At 41.8% G+C, this 20,799-nt stretch overlaps 2 protein-coding genes across 4 annotated transcripts; both read right to left on the minus strand.

Annotated features, from left to right (window-relative positions):
* Positions 1–203: 203 nt before the first annotated feature.
* On the minus strand, positions 204–2,987 carry LOC121309467 (TLC domain-containing protein 5-like). Its single transcript, XM_041242410.1, has 2 exons — positions 2,748–2,987; positions 204–455 (listed from the first exon to the last, which is right to left on the minus strand). Exons 1-2 carry the CDS (start codon positions 2,798–2,800, stop codon positions 209–211), a joined length of 300 nt encoding a protein of 99 aa, XP_041098344.1. The 5' UTR covers positions 2,801–2,987; the 3' UTR covers positions 204–208.
* Positions 2,988–3,518: 531 nt separating this feature from the next.
* On the minus strand, positions 3,519–18,536 carry pou2f3 (POU class 2 homeobox 3). 3 transcript variants are annotated; one of them, XM_041242412.1, is made up of 13 exons: positions 18,387–18,536; positions 15,264–15,320; positions 12,245–12,279; positions 11,729–11,830; positions 10,886–10,991; positions 9,851–9,939; positions 7,952–8,131; positions 7,715–7,856; positions 7,179–7,312; positions 6,298–6,459; positions 5,406–5,469; positions 4,956–5,070; positions 3,519–4,574 (listed from the first exon to the last, which is right to left on the minus strand). In XM_041242412.1, exons 1-13 carry the CDS (start codon positions 18,412–18,414, stop codon positions 4,532–4,534), a joined length of 1,257 nt encoding a protein of 418 aa, XP_041098346.1. In that variant the 5' UTR covers positions 18,415–18,536; the 3' UTR covers positions 3,519–4,531. The 3 variants fall into 3 exon arrangements, with proteins under 3 accessions (XP_041098346.1, XP_041098347.1, XP_041098345.1); XM_041242413.1 differs by lacking the exon at positions 18,387–18,536 and adding an exon at positions 15,875–16,080; XM_041242411.1 differs by lacking the exon at positions 18,387–18,536 and adding an exon at positions 15,493–15,585.
* Positions 18,537–20,799: the final 2,263 nt, after the last annotated feature.

The following is a 20,799-nucleotide window of genomic DNA, read 5'->3' on the forward strand; positions in this document are numbered from 1 at the left end:
GATCTCATTACTCCTGCCCGTTACTTCATAGAATCTGAAGCACTTTCAAAACTTGGCAAGCTAGTGTTTATTGCTGTTTCTGATGGCAATTGCATCGAGCTACATTCTCAAAGCACAAGGTAAAAATGCACACTATGAAAACAGCATATTTTATTATATATATATATATATATATATATATATATATATATGGGGGGGGAGAAACAGTTTAAGTACCCAAGGTTTGGGCTAAATGCCTCTTTACTGAATCACCTGGGTCTGTGAAGGGCCACGGGCCATCAATGAATCCCACGTAGGCAGACAGACATACGATCAGAACCCCGTGAAACAGCGTCACCAGGCGGCAGTTCCACTCGTAACCACGGCGACCGTTCAGACCGCAGAGCGAGGCGTACAACGAGATCCACCCAATCAGGCTGCAGGCAACCTGCAGAATCAACGATGTCATCTCCTCGCTGAAATTTATAAAAGAATACATTTTAAAAAAAGCACGAAACCACAGTGAAAGAACACTGCAGAGAGCTGCTTATTCAGTGCTCACATACCCCTGGTCATACTGCACTGGCTTGCAGCTGAGGTACCACGTGCGCTGGGAGTGACTTTGTTTTAAGCAGCTCTCGGGGTGTACTTTGTTCCTCTTTGGCACCTCAGAACATCCACTGCAACACTGCAGAAATCGCTCTGTGCACTTCGCTCCACTCAGCTGTTGCTTGTGCACTATTTGGAAACTAAAGTGCATTGCCTGAGTCTAGACACCTTAGAGCAATAGCAACACTGTCTTAAACCATTAACATTTCTAAAACAAACTCTACCACCAGCTCTACTCGTTTCAAACACTAAAAAGACACATTTCAGCTAAATACAAGCAATTGCTGCTACAGCAGTGGGTAGTGTGTGGGTGGAGTGAATTCAGACAAAACGAGGTGAAAACACTGGCCATCTGTTATTTATTATCTTCAAAATTCCAGCCCCAAATTGCACAGAACTCATGCATTCCTTTACAGAATTGAAGCCGTGTCATCTTCAGCGGTCTTGCAGGCTTAAACAGCAGGCACAAAACTGGAGCTCTGGGTATCAGGATTACGGTGCGCTCTGCGTGGAACCCCCTCAGCCCATCAGAAAACTCAAAACAGATTAAAGATCAAGCAGTTTCATTATCTTAGAATGTAGCGACGTTTGCAGGCATTCAGAGAGGCTCTCCTTTGCAAAGTTTGTGTTACGCCTCATAGTTCCGGAGCTGCTCTCCAGCGACATGGAAACCCCTGGAATAAATAACAAAATGCACAGCTGCCTCCTCTATTTGTGTTTGCACAAAGCGGACGTGTTTAAGAAGAAATTGCAGCAATGTGGAGCACGCAGCAGGCAGCCCAGCGAGAACATTTCAGGGAGCGTGCTCGCTAACGCTGCAATGGTTATTAACTCTCAATTCTGTGTTAACAAGCTAAAGGGCTTGGCCCTGCTTTTGGACAGGGGATAATTCTGATCCAGGAAGAGTGACGTCAGCTGGCAATCTTTAACAGGGTCTGTGCCGACGCGCAGAGCAGGTCAGTTCAAGGCACCGAGTGCGTGCGAGAGGGACAGCGGGACAATGCCAAGGCTACAACTCAGCACACCAGAATGTGAAGCATGTTAACCATCTGCAGTGTCAGAGATCGGGAGATGGCCACCTCAGTTCTGGAGGTGTGGGGGCGGCTGTCTAGGGTTAGGAATTAGGAATTACGAGGGCAGGGGCCAAACTGCCATGTAACAGCAATGCCTCTGCTGCACTACTGAGGAGAAACTTCTGGAGGAAGCAGACCCTGCAAGATAGATAAGGCTACTGTGCAAGTTTGGCGCTACTTTCGTTTCAAAGTTATTTGGTTTAAAAACAAAAATGTTTATTTTGGGCCTTGCCCGGTGCCCTATGTCATCCCTTACTCCTTTTCAAATGAATAAAAAAAAAAAAAAAAAAAGTTGTATTAGACTTTATTTTACAACAGGGAAGAACAATATTATGATGATGATGATGATGATGATGATGATGATGATGCATTTCACAGGTAACCTTCAGAAGTACTTGGACAATAATGGAAAATCTACCTCCTTTGGCAAACTATACCTAATAACAATTGGAAATAGTTAATCCTGTGAACTGTCTGAAGCATTATTTGTACTGCAATTCGCTTGCACAATGCTTAAATTATAATGTCATGTTATAACAGCAGTACCTTCCTTAGGTCCTTCGTTGACTGGTCAGCAAAATGACTTCGACATTAGTAACTGCCCAGTTCTTTTAAAGTTAATCGATAATAATACGTTCCTGTATTGTAGTCTCTTTAGTGATTTCACATCAACCAAAGCCTGTCAAAATACACCAGTGTAATCTTAACCGCATGGGGAATTCAGCTTCAGCGTACTGTGCGAATATCAATTTAAGAGTAACAAGTGTCCGAATGCAAAGTGCTGTGTTAACACTTACTGTAAACCGATTATGAATATCCCTTACATCTAATCTAAAAATACAACTATAAACCCCCGTGAGCCCAACTGCTCGAACGCAACTTAACAGCATCAGTTCTTACACTGCTCAAAACTTCCCCGCGTTTCGGCATGTTTAACATACCTTTGTCATGGGAAACAATCTATATTAATCGGATAGGAATATTAATGCATGGACTCTGAATTGTAATCAGCGCTGCCGGCACAATAATCCGGTCCATGCATGCTCTTGGTCTGCATGCAGAGTAAGGTTACCTGTATAAACGCACATGTGATCCTCCGTGGTTGCAGCTGAATCACGAATCGGCCCGCTCCGGCACATATTCGCATGCTGATGCGTTACACAGACCGCGTTATTAATATTATCCCCACAAAGACTAATAAAGGACGAGCTGTCGCTGCAACCGCCTCCTTCCTGCGCCCTCACATTGGCAACAGCTGCGCGTAACTGCGGGCAACAGAGCGTCAACAACAGAACCTCCAAGAGAGGGGAGAGTGCCCGTAAACAAGGGCGCTGTCGGCACAGAATGAAGATTAGCGACCCCTGCTGGATTGGAAAGGTCATTACAATACCCTGTGATGCCTCTCAAGCGTCGCTCACACGCGTTGATGTGCGGCCGACTGATTGAACAGAGAGCATCCTAATCGCCGTTATATATGCTGTTCTCTAAAATGCATAATTTATAGGACACGCTGCGTGTTTTAATTAGAATTAAACTGACTGTTTAAATAACTAAATATTAACAAATCTGTAGAGACGTCTGTCCAACTGAACACTGACTGCAGCAGCTAGTTCGATTGTATTTAGCTTAATAGTGTTTCCAAATAATATGGGTATTAAAAACACGCCGGTATTTATTTATATAGAACACTATTATGTAGAAAAAAAAACACACACACACCAACAACATGTAAACACATTTTTATTTACAGGTTTTAATTTTCATATATATATATATATATATATATATATATATATATATATATATATATATATATATATATATATATATATATATTATAAATAACAAAATGCCCCCCCTTTAAAGATGTCAATGTAGGAAAAAAAACCCTCTACATTTAATTTAAATTTAAATTAAACGCCTGCCCTCAACCGTCCCACCCAGCTCGCCCCACCCCAATAAAAATAAAAAATACAAAAATAAACAAAACATTCATAAGCACGTCCATCTTCAACAACAATGAAAACATGACAACAACAACCAAGCCCCCATTATAGAGGTGGAATGCCCTAATGATTTGTTAGATATTTAAGAAGGTGTTTCCCTCATTATTAAACACGTTGAGAGCATGGGCAGTAACATGCTGCATTATAGACCTTGCATATCATATCATAACTGTAACAGCTTGACTTCACCAGAGTGACGCAGGGTGCGGTCCAGGGTTTGGAGAAAAGTAGAATGGAACCGAGTGCACGCAATGATCGTAGCTATGGCTACTGGGGAACATTCTGAGCGCGCAGCTGTACGGAGAACTGAACATTTCCAATTAAAAACAAAAATACTCAGTCCAGAATACACACGTGTGAGCGTGTCAGCATCTCTAAACCCCATATAAAGAAATACCAGAGCGCTCTCTATACAGCAGATGCTGTTCAAACTGCGGACGCAACCTGATTACTTCATGCCAAGAAAAAACATAGAAGCTGTAAACATTATTCTAAACTCTGTATTCCAAAATAACAGTATATATACATAAAGACTTGTTATCGTACAGTACTATCATATCCAGCTACACACAGGAGTCTCCAGTCTTGTAATGGCAGTCCTCAATGCTGCCAGTTCTGTGCAGCGTGTTTCTAATATAAATGAAGTCTTACTGTGTGTACATTTCCAGTCTTCCTTTGTCTCTTCTGTTCTTCCACGAGGGAGTGCTGTAGTAAGATGTATTGAAATTGAAAGGCTTGTAGAAGCTTTTTTTTTTTCTCAAATGCTTTTTTTATGAATAAAATAGCCTGTGGATATTGAGGACTGCTTTTTGCATAAAACGATCTGAAGCTTTGCTAACAGTGAGCTGTGTTTCTCTGGACTCTTCAGTGCAGATAGGACGAGTGGTTCCAGGATCTATACCAAGACCTGTGGAAAGAGAGATGACATTGAGCAGGACGTACGGCTGCAGACCCTTCATACAAACACTATCTGCACAGCCAGTCTCTATCAGCACTGATCTACTGCACAGAGCACAGCTACACACCTTCATACAAACACTATCTGCACAGCCAGTCTCTATCAGCACTGATCTACTGCACAGAGCACAGCTACACACCTTCATACAAACACTATCTGCACAGCCAGTCTCTATCAGCACTGATCTACTGCACACTGTCTCTCTTTAAACCCTGTGTTCAGCAATCCATTCAGTGTACCTTACTGGTGAATGTCATCATTTACGGACTTGACTGCTGGAGATGTTGAGGGTCAGAATATCATGTTTAGTGGGACCCCCAGCCCCCTTACCCTGCTCCATTGAGAGACTGAACGCTGCTCTGCGAGGTCAGCGCCCCGCCACTGGATGAGATGCTGAGCGAGGGGGACCCTCTGCTGGGACTGCCCGGTGAAGAGCTGGACGACACTGAAACACACGACCGAGAAACAGGGTTCAACAAGCAGGCGTGCCACAGTCTTCACTTACAACTAAACACAGGGGCGTCCAAGCACGGTCCAGGAGGGTCACTCCACTCCAGGTTTAACAGGTACAACAAGATAACAAACTACTTCAGGGTCCGGGTTGAGGTTTAGTTGGTTCAATAAACAATTTAGAACAGGATTTGGAAAAAAGACCAGGAGTGTGAGGGCTACGATACTGGCGGTTATCCGGAGGTCCTAAACAGTAAAGACTCCTGTAACTACATTTGAAGAGACAGTAAGGCACCATTGAAATGAGCACGAGAGTCTGGTGGCCCTCACCTCCACTCATAGTGCTGTGAGCCTGTGAGACTGATAGAGGACTGAACGATCCGGATGTAGAAACCTGAAAAAAGGAAGGAAAAAGATCGATCAGACCTCCTGAAGCGCGTCAGGCTTTTACGACTGTAAGGTTTAAACCTGCAGATTCTACATGCGGCTTAGTAGCTTAATACACTGCGATGCAGGCAAGTTACTTTGGTGAAGGCACACCGCAGTTTGTAATTAGAAGAAGGAGAAGCAGCGGGGGGAATCATGCTGTAGGAGGGTTTCAAATTCTTTTCCTTTCCCATAGCAGAAAAAACGAAACGATAACGACGAGAGACGGGATCAACTAAAAGCTTGCTTTAAAACCTTAACCTCAAATTCCTCGCTGGCAAACAGTGTCATATTATGAAAGAGCATGTAAGGTCGGACAGTCACATGAAAACAGGCTGATTTGTCTTTCCCAAATCAAGTGTAACCCTCCCAAAAGTCCTCAGATGTTTCTGATGAACTTCTGCTTGTGCAGACAGCACCGCACTCCCACTCACTCGCCAGTCTGCTGCCAAAAAGCACCTCCTGAGTAAACAGACATCATTCAGGGGGTGCGGGTGGGGGGGGGATGACCCAGCGCAGGCAACAACAGGACAGAGAGGAAAATCATTGTCATCTCCTGACTCAATACTCATGACATTTAAAAAAATAAACTGTGCAAATGCTGAAGTGAAGGGGAACGTTTCCACTTCCCTTCCCATCCCTGGAACACTTTTACTGAAGTTGTTCAAGCTGGCCAAGCACGCTCACTCCTGTCAGGGTGGATCACACGCCAGGCACACTGCACACTTTCTGTGTGACGTCTATGACTAGGGCCCTCACTTGCGCAGACAGTGGAAAGGCACTAGAAGAGTCCTACCAGTCTGGAGCTGTAGACCTGGGGCTTCACGGTGTTCAAGAGGGGACAGCAAATCCTCTTCTCCTTCTGCCGGCGGTTACAGAACCAGACCCGGACCACCTCCTTCTCCATGGCCAGCTGCTCCGAGATCAGCGTGATCTCCTCTGAGCTGGGCTTGGGGTTCTGGGCAACAGCAGAGACAGGAACAGAAAGAAAGAGAGTGAATCGTCACGAGAGGCTGACTTACAAGAGGAGGGAGCTGTAGCTGAAATCTTTTTTTTTATTTAGCCAGTCAAACTACTGTACTTCAGGGATGGAAATAAGACCCCCACTGGATAGCAGTTTGATCCCTTCCTGGTTTCACTATGAGTTTAACAAGACACAGCTGAGCTTTTTTTACCTATACACTGTGGATAATCAAGCTCAAAGTAAAACCTGAAACTGGTGAAACTGAGATGCAGTAGGAGTCTTATTTCCATCCCTGGACTTTCAAGGGGTTTTATCGAAGATCTTCAAACTAAAAAGGGCAGAACATATTATTATGAAAGGTTAAAAAGGATTTCTATCAACAGCTCAGTTAAATATGCACTCCCAGCTCTGTAATCCAAAGCGTCATTTGCTTACTCAGAAAGGTATTAAACAAGAATTAAAAAAAAATAAAAAATGTAATCTAGGGGTGTGTGCAATCGTAAATTATGATCAGTTTAGAATTACAAAGCGTGTCATTCAGAAGCTGCACTTGATCTAGCTCTTGGTATTCAATCTCTGAGTGTATCTGCTTGCTCGGATCAGCTCTTTGACTCTCAGAGGCACTGCGGTGGTTCCCAGCTGTAGTCTGAGTGAGCCAGTGCATGCTAGTATGTTATTAACTGCAGGGAGCTAACACCAGAGATCGTGCTCACGTCCTGAAAGCGCTTCTCCATGGTCAAGCGGATGTTGGTCTCGATGCTCGTTCTTTTCTTTCTCTTCCTCCCAAAGCCCTCGATCAGGGGGGGCATGGAGGAAGCATTCCCCATGGTGTCTGAAGGAGAGTTCTCTAAGGGGGCATCAAGAGAGAGAGAGAGAGAGAGAACAGGGTTGATCAGCAAAAGGGGAATCCACCGTGCTCAAATCATAGGTAAGCGTGATACAACTTACGGTAAAGAATCGCCACAGCTGATGCATAAGCTTGGGAAAGCATGAGGATTTGTCATTCAAATTTACCATGGTGAATGCTTAGAAGGATAAGGCTAGAATAAGCATTTCTTATAGCAGTCGCTTTATTGTGCAGCGGGCAGGTGTACAGTGCTGTGATCCAGCAGAGGGTTTATGAACAGTAACGGTGTGTAGTGATGGACCACGCTGTCCGTGCCACGCTAGGCTTGCTGAGATTCCCACGGGTCTTGCTGACAGTTTCCTGTAGGTTTGTGTGTGAGGGCTTCAGGCTGTGTTGCTTTACCTGCGTCGCTCAGCCACTTCTCCAGCAGGGGTTTCAGCTTGCACATGTTTTTAAAACTCAGGTTCAGAGCCTCGAACCGGGAAATAGTGGTCTGACTGAAATCGTTCCCATAGAGCTTCCCCATGGCCAAGCCCACATCGCCCTGGAGGAGAAGATCACACACAGTATTGATTACCATCAGCGTCTTCTGTACAGTATATGGGGGGTTTGGAAAGGTATCCTCTGATAAGTATGTACCTGTGTGAAGCCCAGTTTGATCCGTCTCTGTTTGAAGGCTTTCGCAAACTGCTCCAGCTCCTCCAGATCGCTGGGCTCGTCCTGCTGACTCGAGGAACCCAAGAGTTTGGAGACCTGCATGTGTGACGGAATCTCTAGGTGGCTGTCTACTGACCCCGACAGGCCTGTCCGACCAACTGCCTGTGAGAATAAAACAACAAAACACAGGCTAAGATATTCTGCTGTGGTGAGGATGTGAAGTATCGTCCGGCATGCTGGGGTGTGTGAGAATCTGTTACTGTGATGGAAACTAACACCTACCTGTCTATGTTTATATTGAAGTGGACTTGATGCGTTGCTCACCTCTTCATAGTGACCGATACATGGGATAAAACCCATTAGCCTCTTACAAACACTCTAAGGACAAACGCTCTCCTGCCCAAGCTCACTTCCGTTGTGCAACAGGTATTAGTTCCCAAACCTAGCCTCACACTCACTTGCACTGCTGCAAGGGGGGGTCAGATTAGAGAAAGCTGGCTAGAGCCTCCAGCCCCTAAAATGTATCCATGGATGGAAATAAGACTCTCATTGCATAGCAGTTTTATCCATTCCTGGTTTCACTATGACTTTAATAAAACACCAGAGCTTATACACTGTGGTTAAATCGAGCTCTTAGTAAAACCTGGAATGGGTGAAACTGATGCAATGGGAGTCTTATTTCCACCCCTGGTATCAGTTATACAAACACGCTAGGAACTGTGTTAGTAGATGTTCTGGTTTGTGTATTGAAATTCATTAACTGCCATATAAACAAAATATTTGGACTGCCTTTCTGAAGACAGCATTTCAATTTTGGAAGCATACGAAAGTACGGAAGGAGATGAGCAATAGGGTTATCTGCTGTCAGGTCTGTTGGTGTTACCAGCTCATGAAAAGCAAGGCGTTCTCGGTTGAATGGATTGCTAATCAGTTGGCTCAGATCTTTTTGGCAGGGATGCAGCAGAAAAAAAACAAAACAGGAACCTAGATTGTTCTGCAAGTAAATGCTGGCTAACAATTGGATATGAAAATATCTCATGAGGTTTAAACCAGGGCTGAAATTCTCAACACAAAAGGGCATATTCATGATATCAAAAAACTGCATTAAAAATAATGCAAAAAGGTCTTAGTCAAAACAACACACAATAGGGGCTGGATTTTGTAATGTGACAGACACTGTTAAAAAGACTACGTACTACACGGGGTCACTTTAGCTCCATGGTATTCAGCTTCTGAATCATTCACCAGCTGGATTTATGAAGAGTTTAATTCAACACGACAAAACTGTACGTAGCTAGCGTGGACACAAGCGTGACTAATTTGTGTCTTTATGGGAGTAATAACATTAAAAAAGCACGAACTTCGTTTCATCGTGTGCATTAAGAAAACAATGATATATTACAGCTTTCTCTGCCCCAGAAAACTGCTTATATGTCATCATATTTATTTGAAGGCTTACAAGATCAAACAAAAATATGAATCAGGAGGCTAAATTAAACATTTCATAACAGTAGACTTACTTCAGATGTAATTTCTATAAGGAACTACCATATTTTAAATTTCATAAACTGTTATTAGTCGATATTAGGGGAGGGTATCAGCACACTATTTTGACACGTTATCGACCAAATATTGTAAATCCAGAGGCGGGTGAGACTGACCGATTGGTTTAACACCAAAACTGCCAAATAACTTCTCCTCATTACTGGCAGAATTTCACTCCTGCTCTAAACAAATACCAGTGTTTTCCAGGTGTGTAGGAAGGTTAGCAGTAAACATTGCGTCAAGCAACATGCTAGTTTTCTGTCAAGCTTTTGACATTCTTCAAAAAGTGTTCTCTCACACCCCGCCAGATCTCTTCCCAGGGCTGGGTCTTCTTACCTGCGAAGTCAGACCTAATCCAGACTGGTGCTGGAACAGGCCTGCCTGGGACTGTGGCGGTGAGGATAGCAGGTTTGGCTGCAGAAGACCTGCAATTTAAAAAAACAAATAAACATACATTAGAAAACAAACAACACTCCATCGAAAACAAAGTGCAATAATTGTAGTGGTCACGTACATAGCGCCTTTCTATGGCAAGCCAATTGATCATTTAGAGATACCTCAAATTAATATAAAAGATATAAATGAACATGAGATAGCTGTAAATAAACCATTCTGAAGACACCTTAATTTCACTTTCTAAAAAATAAAATAAAGATTTCTTTAAATAATGTTTTGCTAGCATGGAACGTCAAACTGAGATTTAGAGATACCTCGAAATAACTTCAGGCTCATATTTAATAATATAATAATAATCTTTATTTTTATATAGCGCCTTTCATAGTGGACCACCATCACAAAGCGCTTTACAAGATACGAGACTAGGGTGTGTGAACTGTGCATCATTTCAAGATATCTGGAAATCAAGTTTGAGAGATCTCTAAATGTATTTTAGATATCTTAAAATGATGCAGTTTATCATTAAATATTTTAAGATATCTTTTTAAAGATATCTGGAAATGACTGAGACATCTTAAAATATTTAGGAGATATTTATACATTAATTTGAGATATCTCTAAATTATCATTTGGCTTGCCATACCCTTCAAGACCAGATCCTGTCAAAGCGCTGAACAAATTTTAACAAAGCTAATATGATTAAAAGCAGATTATTAATACTACTAGAATAATAATAATAATAATAATAATAATAATAATAATAATAATAATAATAATAATAATAATAATAATATGTCCTCTTTATGTAGATAACTGGATATTGCTTGTGTCAAAGATTTTGTACTTTAATTTTTTTATTCACTGTTGGGCTATATTGATAGCAGCTAATTGTCAAAACCCTGTATTTTCTGGTTTCAGCAATGCTTTGTTGAAGCGTTATACAAAGGGAGCTCTGTATGATCTTGGCTGCGGTACCTTGGTGCCCTGGCTGGGTCTGTGAGAGCAGGAACTGGGATGCAGGGGGCAGGTGTGACCCAGGAACCAGGAGCAGCTGCTGCAGGGGGTGCAGAGTGGGCAGGTCCTGGAACAGCAGGGAGAAGAGAGGGGGGCACAACAACGTTTGAATGAGAAAACCCAATCCACCGAAAAACAAATTCAAATTACTATGCCGGACGGCTACGGCTAAATATTTTGCATCAGCTAGAATTTTCAGGATTGAGACAAGGTTTAAAATATAAAAATTTTAATGTAATCTTTTATTTAACATGGTGTAATCAAAGAAACTACAAAACGATATCACAAACGGAAGCTCTGATAGCAGCGCAGTATTTCATGCTAGATTATGAACTGTCGCATATATATGGAAAACTACAAAGCGCTGTGTAATTCAATATGTTAACTTAACATTATTCAGCAGGTTTCATTCGACTTTATGAAGCAAAATGTCTTAATTCTATAGGGAGGTGCAGAACGTCTGGCCACAGCTGTGTGAACAGAGCTTTGAGTTATGCAGTAGGTAAAGAACAGCTTGACATATGTTTTAAATCACCTCTCCCTCCCAAGAATAAAAACTGGACTGTTAGCAAAACAGTTTCTAGAGGTGCCTTGACATTAATCGAGCAATATTAAAACCTGCAATGGATGAAACTGCTTTGCAATGGGAGTCTTATTTCCATCCCTGCCCTCCTGTCGCTAACTGCCCAGGGTAGATCTGATGCTGTCCCCAGCGCCTAACTTCCTCACCACACCTGCTGCTGGGAACGCGCTTGAGGTGCAGCAGTTCAGATAAACGGTTACAACAAGATCTGCTTAACTTACCCCAGACAACTGCCCTCCTGAAGCTGACGAGCCCTGGGTCAGGTGGCAGTTTTTGCGATTGACCACAGATTGGGGTGAATCGCTGATGTCCTCTGTCTTAATCTGAAAAACATTATGAGCGACACCTGACTGAGTTGAAAAGACGAAGCGTGACAGGCTTTCAAAAGAAAGGGAAAAAAAGGAAATACGCCAGTGAAATGAAAAGGAGTACAGCTTTCAGTAATTCAAATGTAATTTGATAAGATCTAACTGAGAATGTAGCAAACAATCAATAGCATATCATCGAACTAAGCATGTCCCAGCTGTGTCTGAGGCTGACAGGCTGGGTGCTTTATTGCAGCTCTGCTCCCCTAGCCCGACCCCAGGCTAGGGGAGCAGGGCTGCAATAAAGCTCCCAGCTCCGTGCACCTCGTACTTAACCCCCTCCCTGCCAAGCGCTTGTAGAGTACAGATGGTCACAGAATGGAATGGCGCGTTCAGATTCCTATCATCAGGAGATCAAACTGGTCCACTTACGTGTCTTGTGAAGTCAACCCCATTTCTTTCATCTCCTGAAAAAAAAAAAAACAACACATTTTTAGGTATTGAAATTCAGTCTAAAAACAGGTGACTCATCAGACCTGGCTGTGTGTATATAAAGCCTAGTTTTGACCCATATAAATTGATTATCACTGAGGTGCCGTCTTGTTCATTTTAGCAACGGTTTGGCCTCAGATATAGGGGGCTCTTTCCTGAAAGTATGTGAATGACGAAGCTCTTTATGGAGAATGTATGAATCTGGCTTCTATAGCTGTTGGTTCTGTCACCCCTGCCCCTCTTCTGTTGTGAATATGCATGCTTCACTGTTGCAATTTCTCACGCTGAGCTCAGATTCCATGCTTTTCCATGGTACCATTTAGCTCTGATCTGTTTAAATCATGGTTTTACTCTATTGAATGTCAAAGTAGAACAGAACTAACCGAGACCCAATAATGACTACAACCTTTACTTCATTTCAAAAGCACCTGCATGAAGCAGAAAAACAAGCCTTTGTTAGCAGCGAAGATAACCCTTTAATCTTCCTAATTTGAATTTCAAATTTCAGCCTCTACGTGTCTCTTGCGTGCTCTGGCTCTGGTGTCCTGCAGTATGGAAATTTTTCAGCCCTAGCTGCAAAGTTTCCAGTATGGAAATGATGGGCTCATGCAAATAGATTGAAGTCCGTCTCCAAGAGAACCACAGGTGTAGCGTCAACAAACAGGCACGACACTCCTCTGACACGGTGTGCCTTGAACACTGTTCGTGGGAAATAATTCTGCAGAATGGACTTTCAATGTGTGATTATGACCAGGGTGTGTGGACCGGATCCTATTCACTTAAAATGAACTTCTGTGGACTAACTAAAAACCCAAAATGACACAAACTATCGGAATCATGTTCTCGGATTTCACAACGTCATCCTTACAGTATTATCTTGATCTCCCAGGTGGATTGCATAGATGTGTGACGAATCCAACCATGCCCAATGATAGGAGCTTATAACCAGAGAAACTGAAACAGATCACAGATAACGAAACCATAATGGCATGAGCCAAAGTGAGGCTCAAAACATACATTCCATTGGTATTGAACTTATTGCTAAATATGAAACTCTGAAACTGATGATCTTTTTAAATCATTTATTTTTGCTGTTCCAGTATGCAAGGAAGGCTTGTTCCATCAGACCACCTAGCTTCCATTCTGCTCCGTAAATTCCATGAACAATTCCCACATTCTCCTGCCTCTTCCAGTTCTGTGTATTATAGATCCTCAGGGCGCGGGCTGCAGCTAGCACAGTAACTGGACTGACAACTTGGCTACACACAGCAGTTGAACTGCAAGTACAGTCTGATGGCACATTGGTAGTAATAATTAAACATGTATTGCATAGAAATCTGTGGGAAATGACTGACTGCAACACAGGAAGTGATAAACGTACCAGGAAGCAGCCCTTCCACCTAAAGCGCTGTGTTGGAAACACCTTCATATCCAGACTTACACTGTAAAAAATGTTCTTAAGTCCAACACTAAAGTTCTGGTAAACAGCCTTCTCTTATGAAATGACAATTTACCATAAATGTAAGTACAAATTACCTTCATACTAAAAACAAGAAAATGTGTTTATTTTTACAGAACATTTCCTTTTAAAATAAATAAATAAATAAATCAGTTTTTTTACATTACAAAAGTAAAAACAGAAATTTTCCGTTGTTTTAACAGACCACACTTCTTTAAAAAAAAAAAAAAAAAAAACACAGGTAGCGTTGACGGTTAAATACCGTAGATATTACATCTAATCACGTTAAAACCGGAATCCCAATATCTACTGCAGGGCCGATTGCACACAGTAGTGTTTTAACAGTGTGATTGTGTGTTACTGTGTGTTAAATGTGATGTGCGGTTGCACAGTTATATGTACATTGACATGTCCTTCGTGATCCCTCGCCATTGATGTGCTTTGTTCCTGTTGTGTGTGTGCTCAGTGTCTTGTGGCAGGTCAGATCTTGCAGTGGGCTAGCCCTCTCTCTATCCCCTGTGTTACTATCTCGGTTCTCCGCTCGGTTCAATGCTGGCAGTATCGCAGCCTATGCATTTAATCCGAGGCGCGGTTATTGCTGGTTGAATCTTGCTGCTGCTGTGGCGGCTCTGTAACGCATATAAACTCTTTTTTATTAAGAGTTAATTTGCACGATTTTAAATGAGCTGTTTACACTGTAGACTACATACTGTGAATTAGAAATCGCACATATGCATTATATAGAGCTATGTTTAATTATTAAAGGTTTGAAACTGAAGTACACACATGATTTAAAAAAAAAAAAAAAAAGTTCAACAAATATTAGATACCACAATGTAAATCACAAAACGAAGCTTGACGCTTATGCGCGGCAGTATAACTTTGTTTAAGCGAAAGACAAACGTTCCTGACTCTCTGTCACAGAGTATCGCTTTCACAGTGAGAGTGTTTGTACAGTACTGCATTTGACACAAATCTAAACGTGGATCTAAAAACACAGTTGAAACGAAAGGCAATACATGTTTGAACCTCAAATTCACAGTTTGCAGGGGAACACGAACTTCTCTATTTGCTGTTTTGTTTGGTAAAAAAAATGCAGAAAAACTCAGTTCCACCTTGACCAGAAATCCTGCCGCCGAGTTCCCTCAACAGAGAGCACCTTTCACTTCTGTTCAGGATAAATACTGTAATTGTGACACAGAGTCCAAAACCATGAACCGGAATCAAGAAAAACAATAATAATATAATAATAATAATAATAATAATAATAATAATAATAATAATAATAAACACAGCCAAAACAGGTACAGCAAATATCATTTCTAAAAGTGACTCGATCGTCAATTAATGATACCAGTGTAACTTGATTTATATTTAAAGAATGCTATCAATCACTTTAATTCTGCGCGTCTCCCAAGCTACAGTCCCCCACACTTTGCACGGGTTTCCAAGCCCTAATAAAACGTTGAACGCTGATAAATAACAGTCTCGCATCCTCACCTGCTGGGTCGTTTCGGGCATCTGCGGGTTCCGCTGACTCGCCGCTCATCTTAATACCTGCAATAATAAAACAGCTGATTTTACTAAATGGTCACACATTTATGCAGAAACAGGGATTGTTCTTCACCATCATATTATACTAATATATTCGTTGTTCTCTCCTCACGCAAATGCTGCTAGTAAAATATTCATAAGTTAGCGGGTTCCCCTGTGAATTGTGACCACTAACCTATCTCCAATATATCCTGTGGCTGTTTTTCTTCATCAATCCTCCCTCTCATCTGTTGCTTTTCCTTCACTCAGCTTCACCCTGCACATTCAACGTTAATCTCACAGCTATTGGAACTAGCAGTTATAGGGTTATCATTAGTAGTCATAGTTCTGTTAGTTATAATCAATACTTCTATCTGGATTTTGACACCTATTTAAAATTAAAACATTAAATATATATATATATATATATATATATATATATATATATATATATCTATATATATATATATATTATATATATATAATTATATATAATTCATAATATACCTATATTTAATATTAAATGCAAATTACGCAATTTTTTTTCTGTGTGTTAAACCGATAGAACTATTAATTACCTGTACAAAATTAATCTTTTTTTTTTGTATGCGCCAAGACTCCCTTGTGTCCCGTATCAGCTGAACCCTAACGATACTCTCCCTCTGTCTGTTCAACCCAAGACTCCTGTCGATTAAAGGGTCACCGTGTTTTATTCAAATATTATTCCTAAACTCCTCTGGGACACAAAGGTGCGCGCCAGGTGGGTCAGTGCAGGCGCTTGAACCCTCTTATCGAAACGCAACAGGCCACCTGAAAGGTAAACGGATATTTGCATGAGACCTCCACAGCCAATTGGAAGCGTCGTCTCATTTGCATAAAACAGCGACTTGATTCGCAAGTCAGAAAGCTGGCTTTCTGATGGCGTCATTGTGATAATCTCTTGTATGCTTTATTAAGAAAGCCACATAAACCTGTGTTCTCAGAGATAGTTGATCAGTCAGAATGAATAAGAAACACACTCAGAATATTCACAGGCTCCAAAATGAATGGTCTGTGTTGTTTGTTTCTAGTTTTGAAAATGTATAGTGTGTGGGCGTGTGTGTTTTTTTCTTTCTTTCTGGAGATACAATGTGCAAATAACAAATAGCAGTAAAGATCTATCTATCTATCTATCTATCTATCTATCTGTGGCTAGAAGGAATGAGTAGGAATGCAAAGAAAGAATATTGTAAACAAGTCCTGTATAATGTATGTATGCTAAAATAAACTTAGCAATATAATGCACTGACAAAAACTTAGAGTTGAAAAGCTTGTCAAAGAAACATCCATAAACTACAAGTCAGCTAGTCGGGAATGATGCTACTCTATTATATCTCACTCCTGCCTTCAATCTTGTCTTAATTCTACAGTTTGGGCAGCACTGAATAATCCTATAGATTTCCTTTTCTAAATCGAAATCTTGTGGTTGGCCACGCCAAGTAAAGGCACAATGTACAATCATGTGGAAACCTCAAACTGGCTGTGGATTATTAGAACTTGCGTGGGCTGTGTTGGTGTACAGGGACTGATTATTATGTAGGCCTACTATATGACTCTCACAGAAAATAGGAATGCTTTTATGAGTAGCATGGGCTGTGCAGCATTGATGTAGCAGACGTTCTAGACGGGGAACAACACCCACACATTTAGGATTTGAAGATGTCCTCAGCGGACACCCAGAATGACATCAGTGTATTAATCCAAGGGTCCTTTGCTAGACTTGCATGACTTTCAATGAACAAAACCTCTGTGACCATCAGTCTCTCTTGAGAGTGGCAACGGACTGAATGACAGAGTTAACAGCTGAAGTGAAACACAGCAAAATATCATCATTCTCCTTTTGCGTCAACCGTAGTAGCATCTCGGCAGTAGTTTCTCTTGTGCTACCATTTTCATTGAAGGCAAAGCAAGTCTTTGAGTGGCTGCAGAGGCTTTATATTATCTCTTATGGACAGGATCTAGCGTAACGCTGCCCAGCATCACACAACACTGTTCTTCTGCTCATATGAGTTACACTGCAACCTCTCAGTATAATGCAATATTTCAGATATACTTAAATAACTTGCAGTACAATGCAATGCAGTGATTATGGTTATTTTGCAGTACTGTTCCTGGAAAGCTTGCCCTAAATACTTCACAGCCCTAGTGGTGGAGGAATCTTTGACCCAGCTAGTTTACACCATGGTATCAGCTAACGCACATTAGCATACAGGTAAATATGAGCTACAGCAACAACAAACACAGAACAGAACATAAACCAAAGCATTCATCTATCTGTTTATAATTTTAATATGGACTGGGATTTGAGATATCAAATATCACAAGATCGGATTGATTTACTCGGGGTTTAAACTCACAAAATGCAAACTGTGGGAAAGCAGTGTATGGAAATAGAATCTGGTCCGAAAGACATTCATGTTTTGTATTAAACTGTGGAAAAGAAAACAGTAGAAATCACTAAGAAACAGCACACAGTCCTCAGAATTTGCACCTTTGCTTGCAACCCTAAAAACGGAGATTGAAATGGGTGTGAATGCTGAGTATGTGAGGTCCCTAACGCACTGATGCACGCTTGCAGGGCAGTGCAGGAAAGCCCACGTTGTCAATGCTTGTGCTATCCCTCCTCTGTGCATAATTAGACAGTACTATCAAACCAGAGCCATCACGAGCAACCAGCTCCACAATCTGTTCCAAAATAAGAGCATCAGCAAATCTGAACACCACTGCAGACTCAGAGACTGAAATAATAAAATGCAACAATGGAACAATGTGACTTTGATCAAATATTATTTGTTATCAGTGCAATTATATGAAAAATAATGCTAATGCTAATATCTCAACTAACAATTTCTATACAGAATAACTTTTTAATTTTGTTCCTTATGTTAGTACAAAGCTATATTCCCAAAAACTATAGAGATGCCGATAGATCGATATATAGATAGTTTTGCAGTAATATAATGTACACGTATCATACCTGTAGTGTCTAAAATCCTATACCAGCATGCACGATTCAAACACCCTCTACATGCATCAATCATTACTTCTTACCTGTGTGCTGGGAATCAAAATTGACCATTTCTTTAATGTCTTGATGAAATATCAGTCCGCTTCTTCACTTTCAGTGCTGCAAATGGAATGCACCGCACAGCACACAACACGCATCTAAAAACTCATACTACGTTGAGACCACCACATGGGCAGGGGAGTGCCACAGAGAGCAGAGGCAGACATGATCGTTAGTTCAGCCCGGATCTCTCCCTTTGGAACTCTGGCTCCCAGCCCATGCAAATTAGCCGATTTGCATGCAGAGAAGTGAAGGCTGCCGTGGATAAAGTAATATTTAGTGTGCTAACACTGGCTGGCTTGAATAGGCATACAGTGAGCAGCACACTGCTGTCTGTTCCAGTACAGGGTCATCTGTACAAGGGCACTGAAGTGGACTGTCCGTTGAGGTTCCAGTACAGGCATCCTTGTGACGGACCTTTGCACTGCATTTCAATCTGTTAGCTTGAACACCCTACCTACCCATTTCCTTGGAAGCCTGATGAACATGCAATGATAGTTTCTTAGAATTAAGTGACTAACCCCAATAGGAAAAAAAAAACAACAAGCCATGCCAACAAATCACAAAATACGCATTTCACTGTGCAAGCTGGTGAACTCTTAGTTCACATTTGTCTACCTGGTGAAGGAATCTGCAGGCCACCAGCAGGTCAGTTCAGCACGATGGTGGCAATCCCAAAGATTAAATTTCAATTCCTTACAGCAGCTTTTAAAAAGCAAAGGTTAAAGACAGCTGAGGGCTTTGTGTTAAATTTTACTGTCATCGTTTTTGTTATTTTCGGTACTTTTAAAAAGGCACTGTAAGGAGAGCGCCATGATAATAATAAAATAAAAACTCAATAATCTAAAGTAAGTAGCCAAAACGGCAACCACAAGCCATAACCTTTAGCTCTCTGTGAATAGAAGTCAGTTCCGACAGAGTTATCAGGTCTCAGTTAAGGTTTGCTACATCGACACACAGTGTACGTTAAAGCTATCTCAGATATAAGCATTAGGGCATCCTCTGTACAACTAGCCCTGCCATGCCACTGCCCACTAGAATAAAAACATGCACCTAAAAACAAAAAACAAAACCCCCTCTCTTCTCACAAACTGAATTTTCACAACGGCTCGCTGTGAGCTCGTTGCTATGCAAATCCCAAAACGGCTCTGACCGCAGTTTGTCAAGGTCGTCCCAAAAAGGAGGCTCATTGGCTCACATGGTACAGCTCTCCAACTTGCACCCTTCAGAGTTAATAATAATAATGTAGTATAATACAGGGGGCTTAGTGCTAAAGCCTTCTTTGTGCTGTCCCCACCTTTCCAAACGATCTTCTGCAGAAACGAAGGAGTGCCTCTACAATGGTTCTGTACTGAGAGGCATAGGCAGCACACTGGAAGTCACCCCAGTAAGGATCCCAGTGGTAAGAACCAGCACAGACACCAGTGTGCTGCTGGACCACTGTGCGCTACCCGGGACTGGGGAGCATTGCTTTCCCGCCAACAATGTTTCAGCCACTCAGATGACAGCATTTGAATCACTTTTATCCCGGAATAAAAAAGTACCCAACATTTTTTGGGATAGTCATTGCTGTGCTGGGCGTGCATATATATTTTTGGTCTCCAACACATCCCAGAATTGATCAGCTTTTGTAATATATTTTGTAATATATTCAGATATATCCATTGTAAACCGGTTCAACTGTAATTCCTTGGTCAATACCCGTAAAGTGTATTTAAAAAAGAAATAACCGGTGATGTAATAAAACTTGTTTTTTCTCTTTGTTTTGTGACATGTGATATGCAAATGTATGCAAATGAAGCCCGGACAGGCAAGAACACCCCCCCTAGTCTTGCTCTGCCCCAGTCCCCTAGCCTTGCTCTGTCCCAGTCCCCTAGCCTTGCTCTGCCCCAGCTCCCTAGCCTTGCTCTGCCCCAGCCCCCTAGCCTTGCTCTGCCCCAGCCCCCTAGCCTTGCTCTGCCCCAGCCCCCTAGCCTTGCTCTGCCCCAGCCCCCTAGCCTTGCTCTGCCCCAGCCCCGTGTCTGGTTGTGCTTTTAGGTAAATGAGTTACATGTTCTTGTTTAATTTATTAAGCAGGCTTTCCACGACCAGTAAGGGTTCCCTACAGCGTCAAAAATTAGTTCCAGGGAAAGAAACCAGAGGTGATGTCTCTGCCACTGTGTACCTCCCTGCCCTCGGGCAGCTCAGATACTGAACTGTGACAAGCACAAAACCACGAGCACACATTTAAACACAGCCTTTACAAACGAGAAGACATTTCATCAGGAATGCAAACCTATATATTTTTATTGAATAGTACTGGTATGTAATCCGGGGATGGACTCCCATTGCATAGCAGTTTGATCCATTCCTGGTTTTATTAAAAGTTTAATCAGAAACACCTGAGCTTGTTACCTG

Source organism: Polyodon spathula, unplaced genomic scaffold (genome assembly GCF_017654505.1).
Source record: "Polyodon spathula isolate WHYD16114869_AA unplaced genomic scaffold, ASM1765450v1 scaffolds_1285, whole genome shotgun sequence".
NCBI lineage: Eukaryota > Metazoa > Chordata > Actinopteri > Acipenseriformes > Polyodontidae > Polyodon > Polyodon spathula.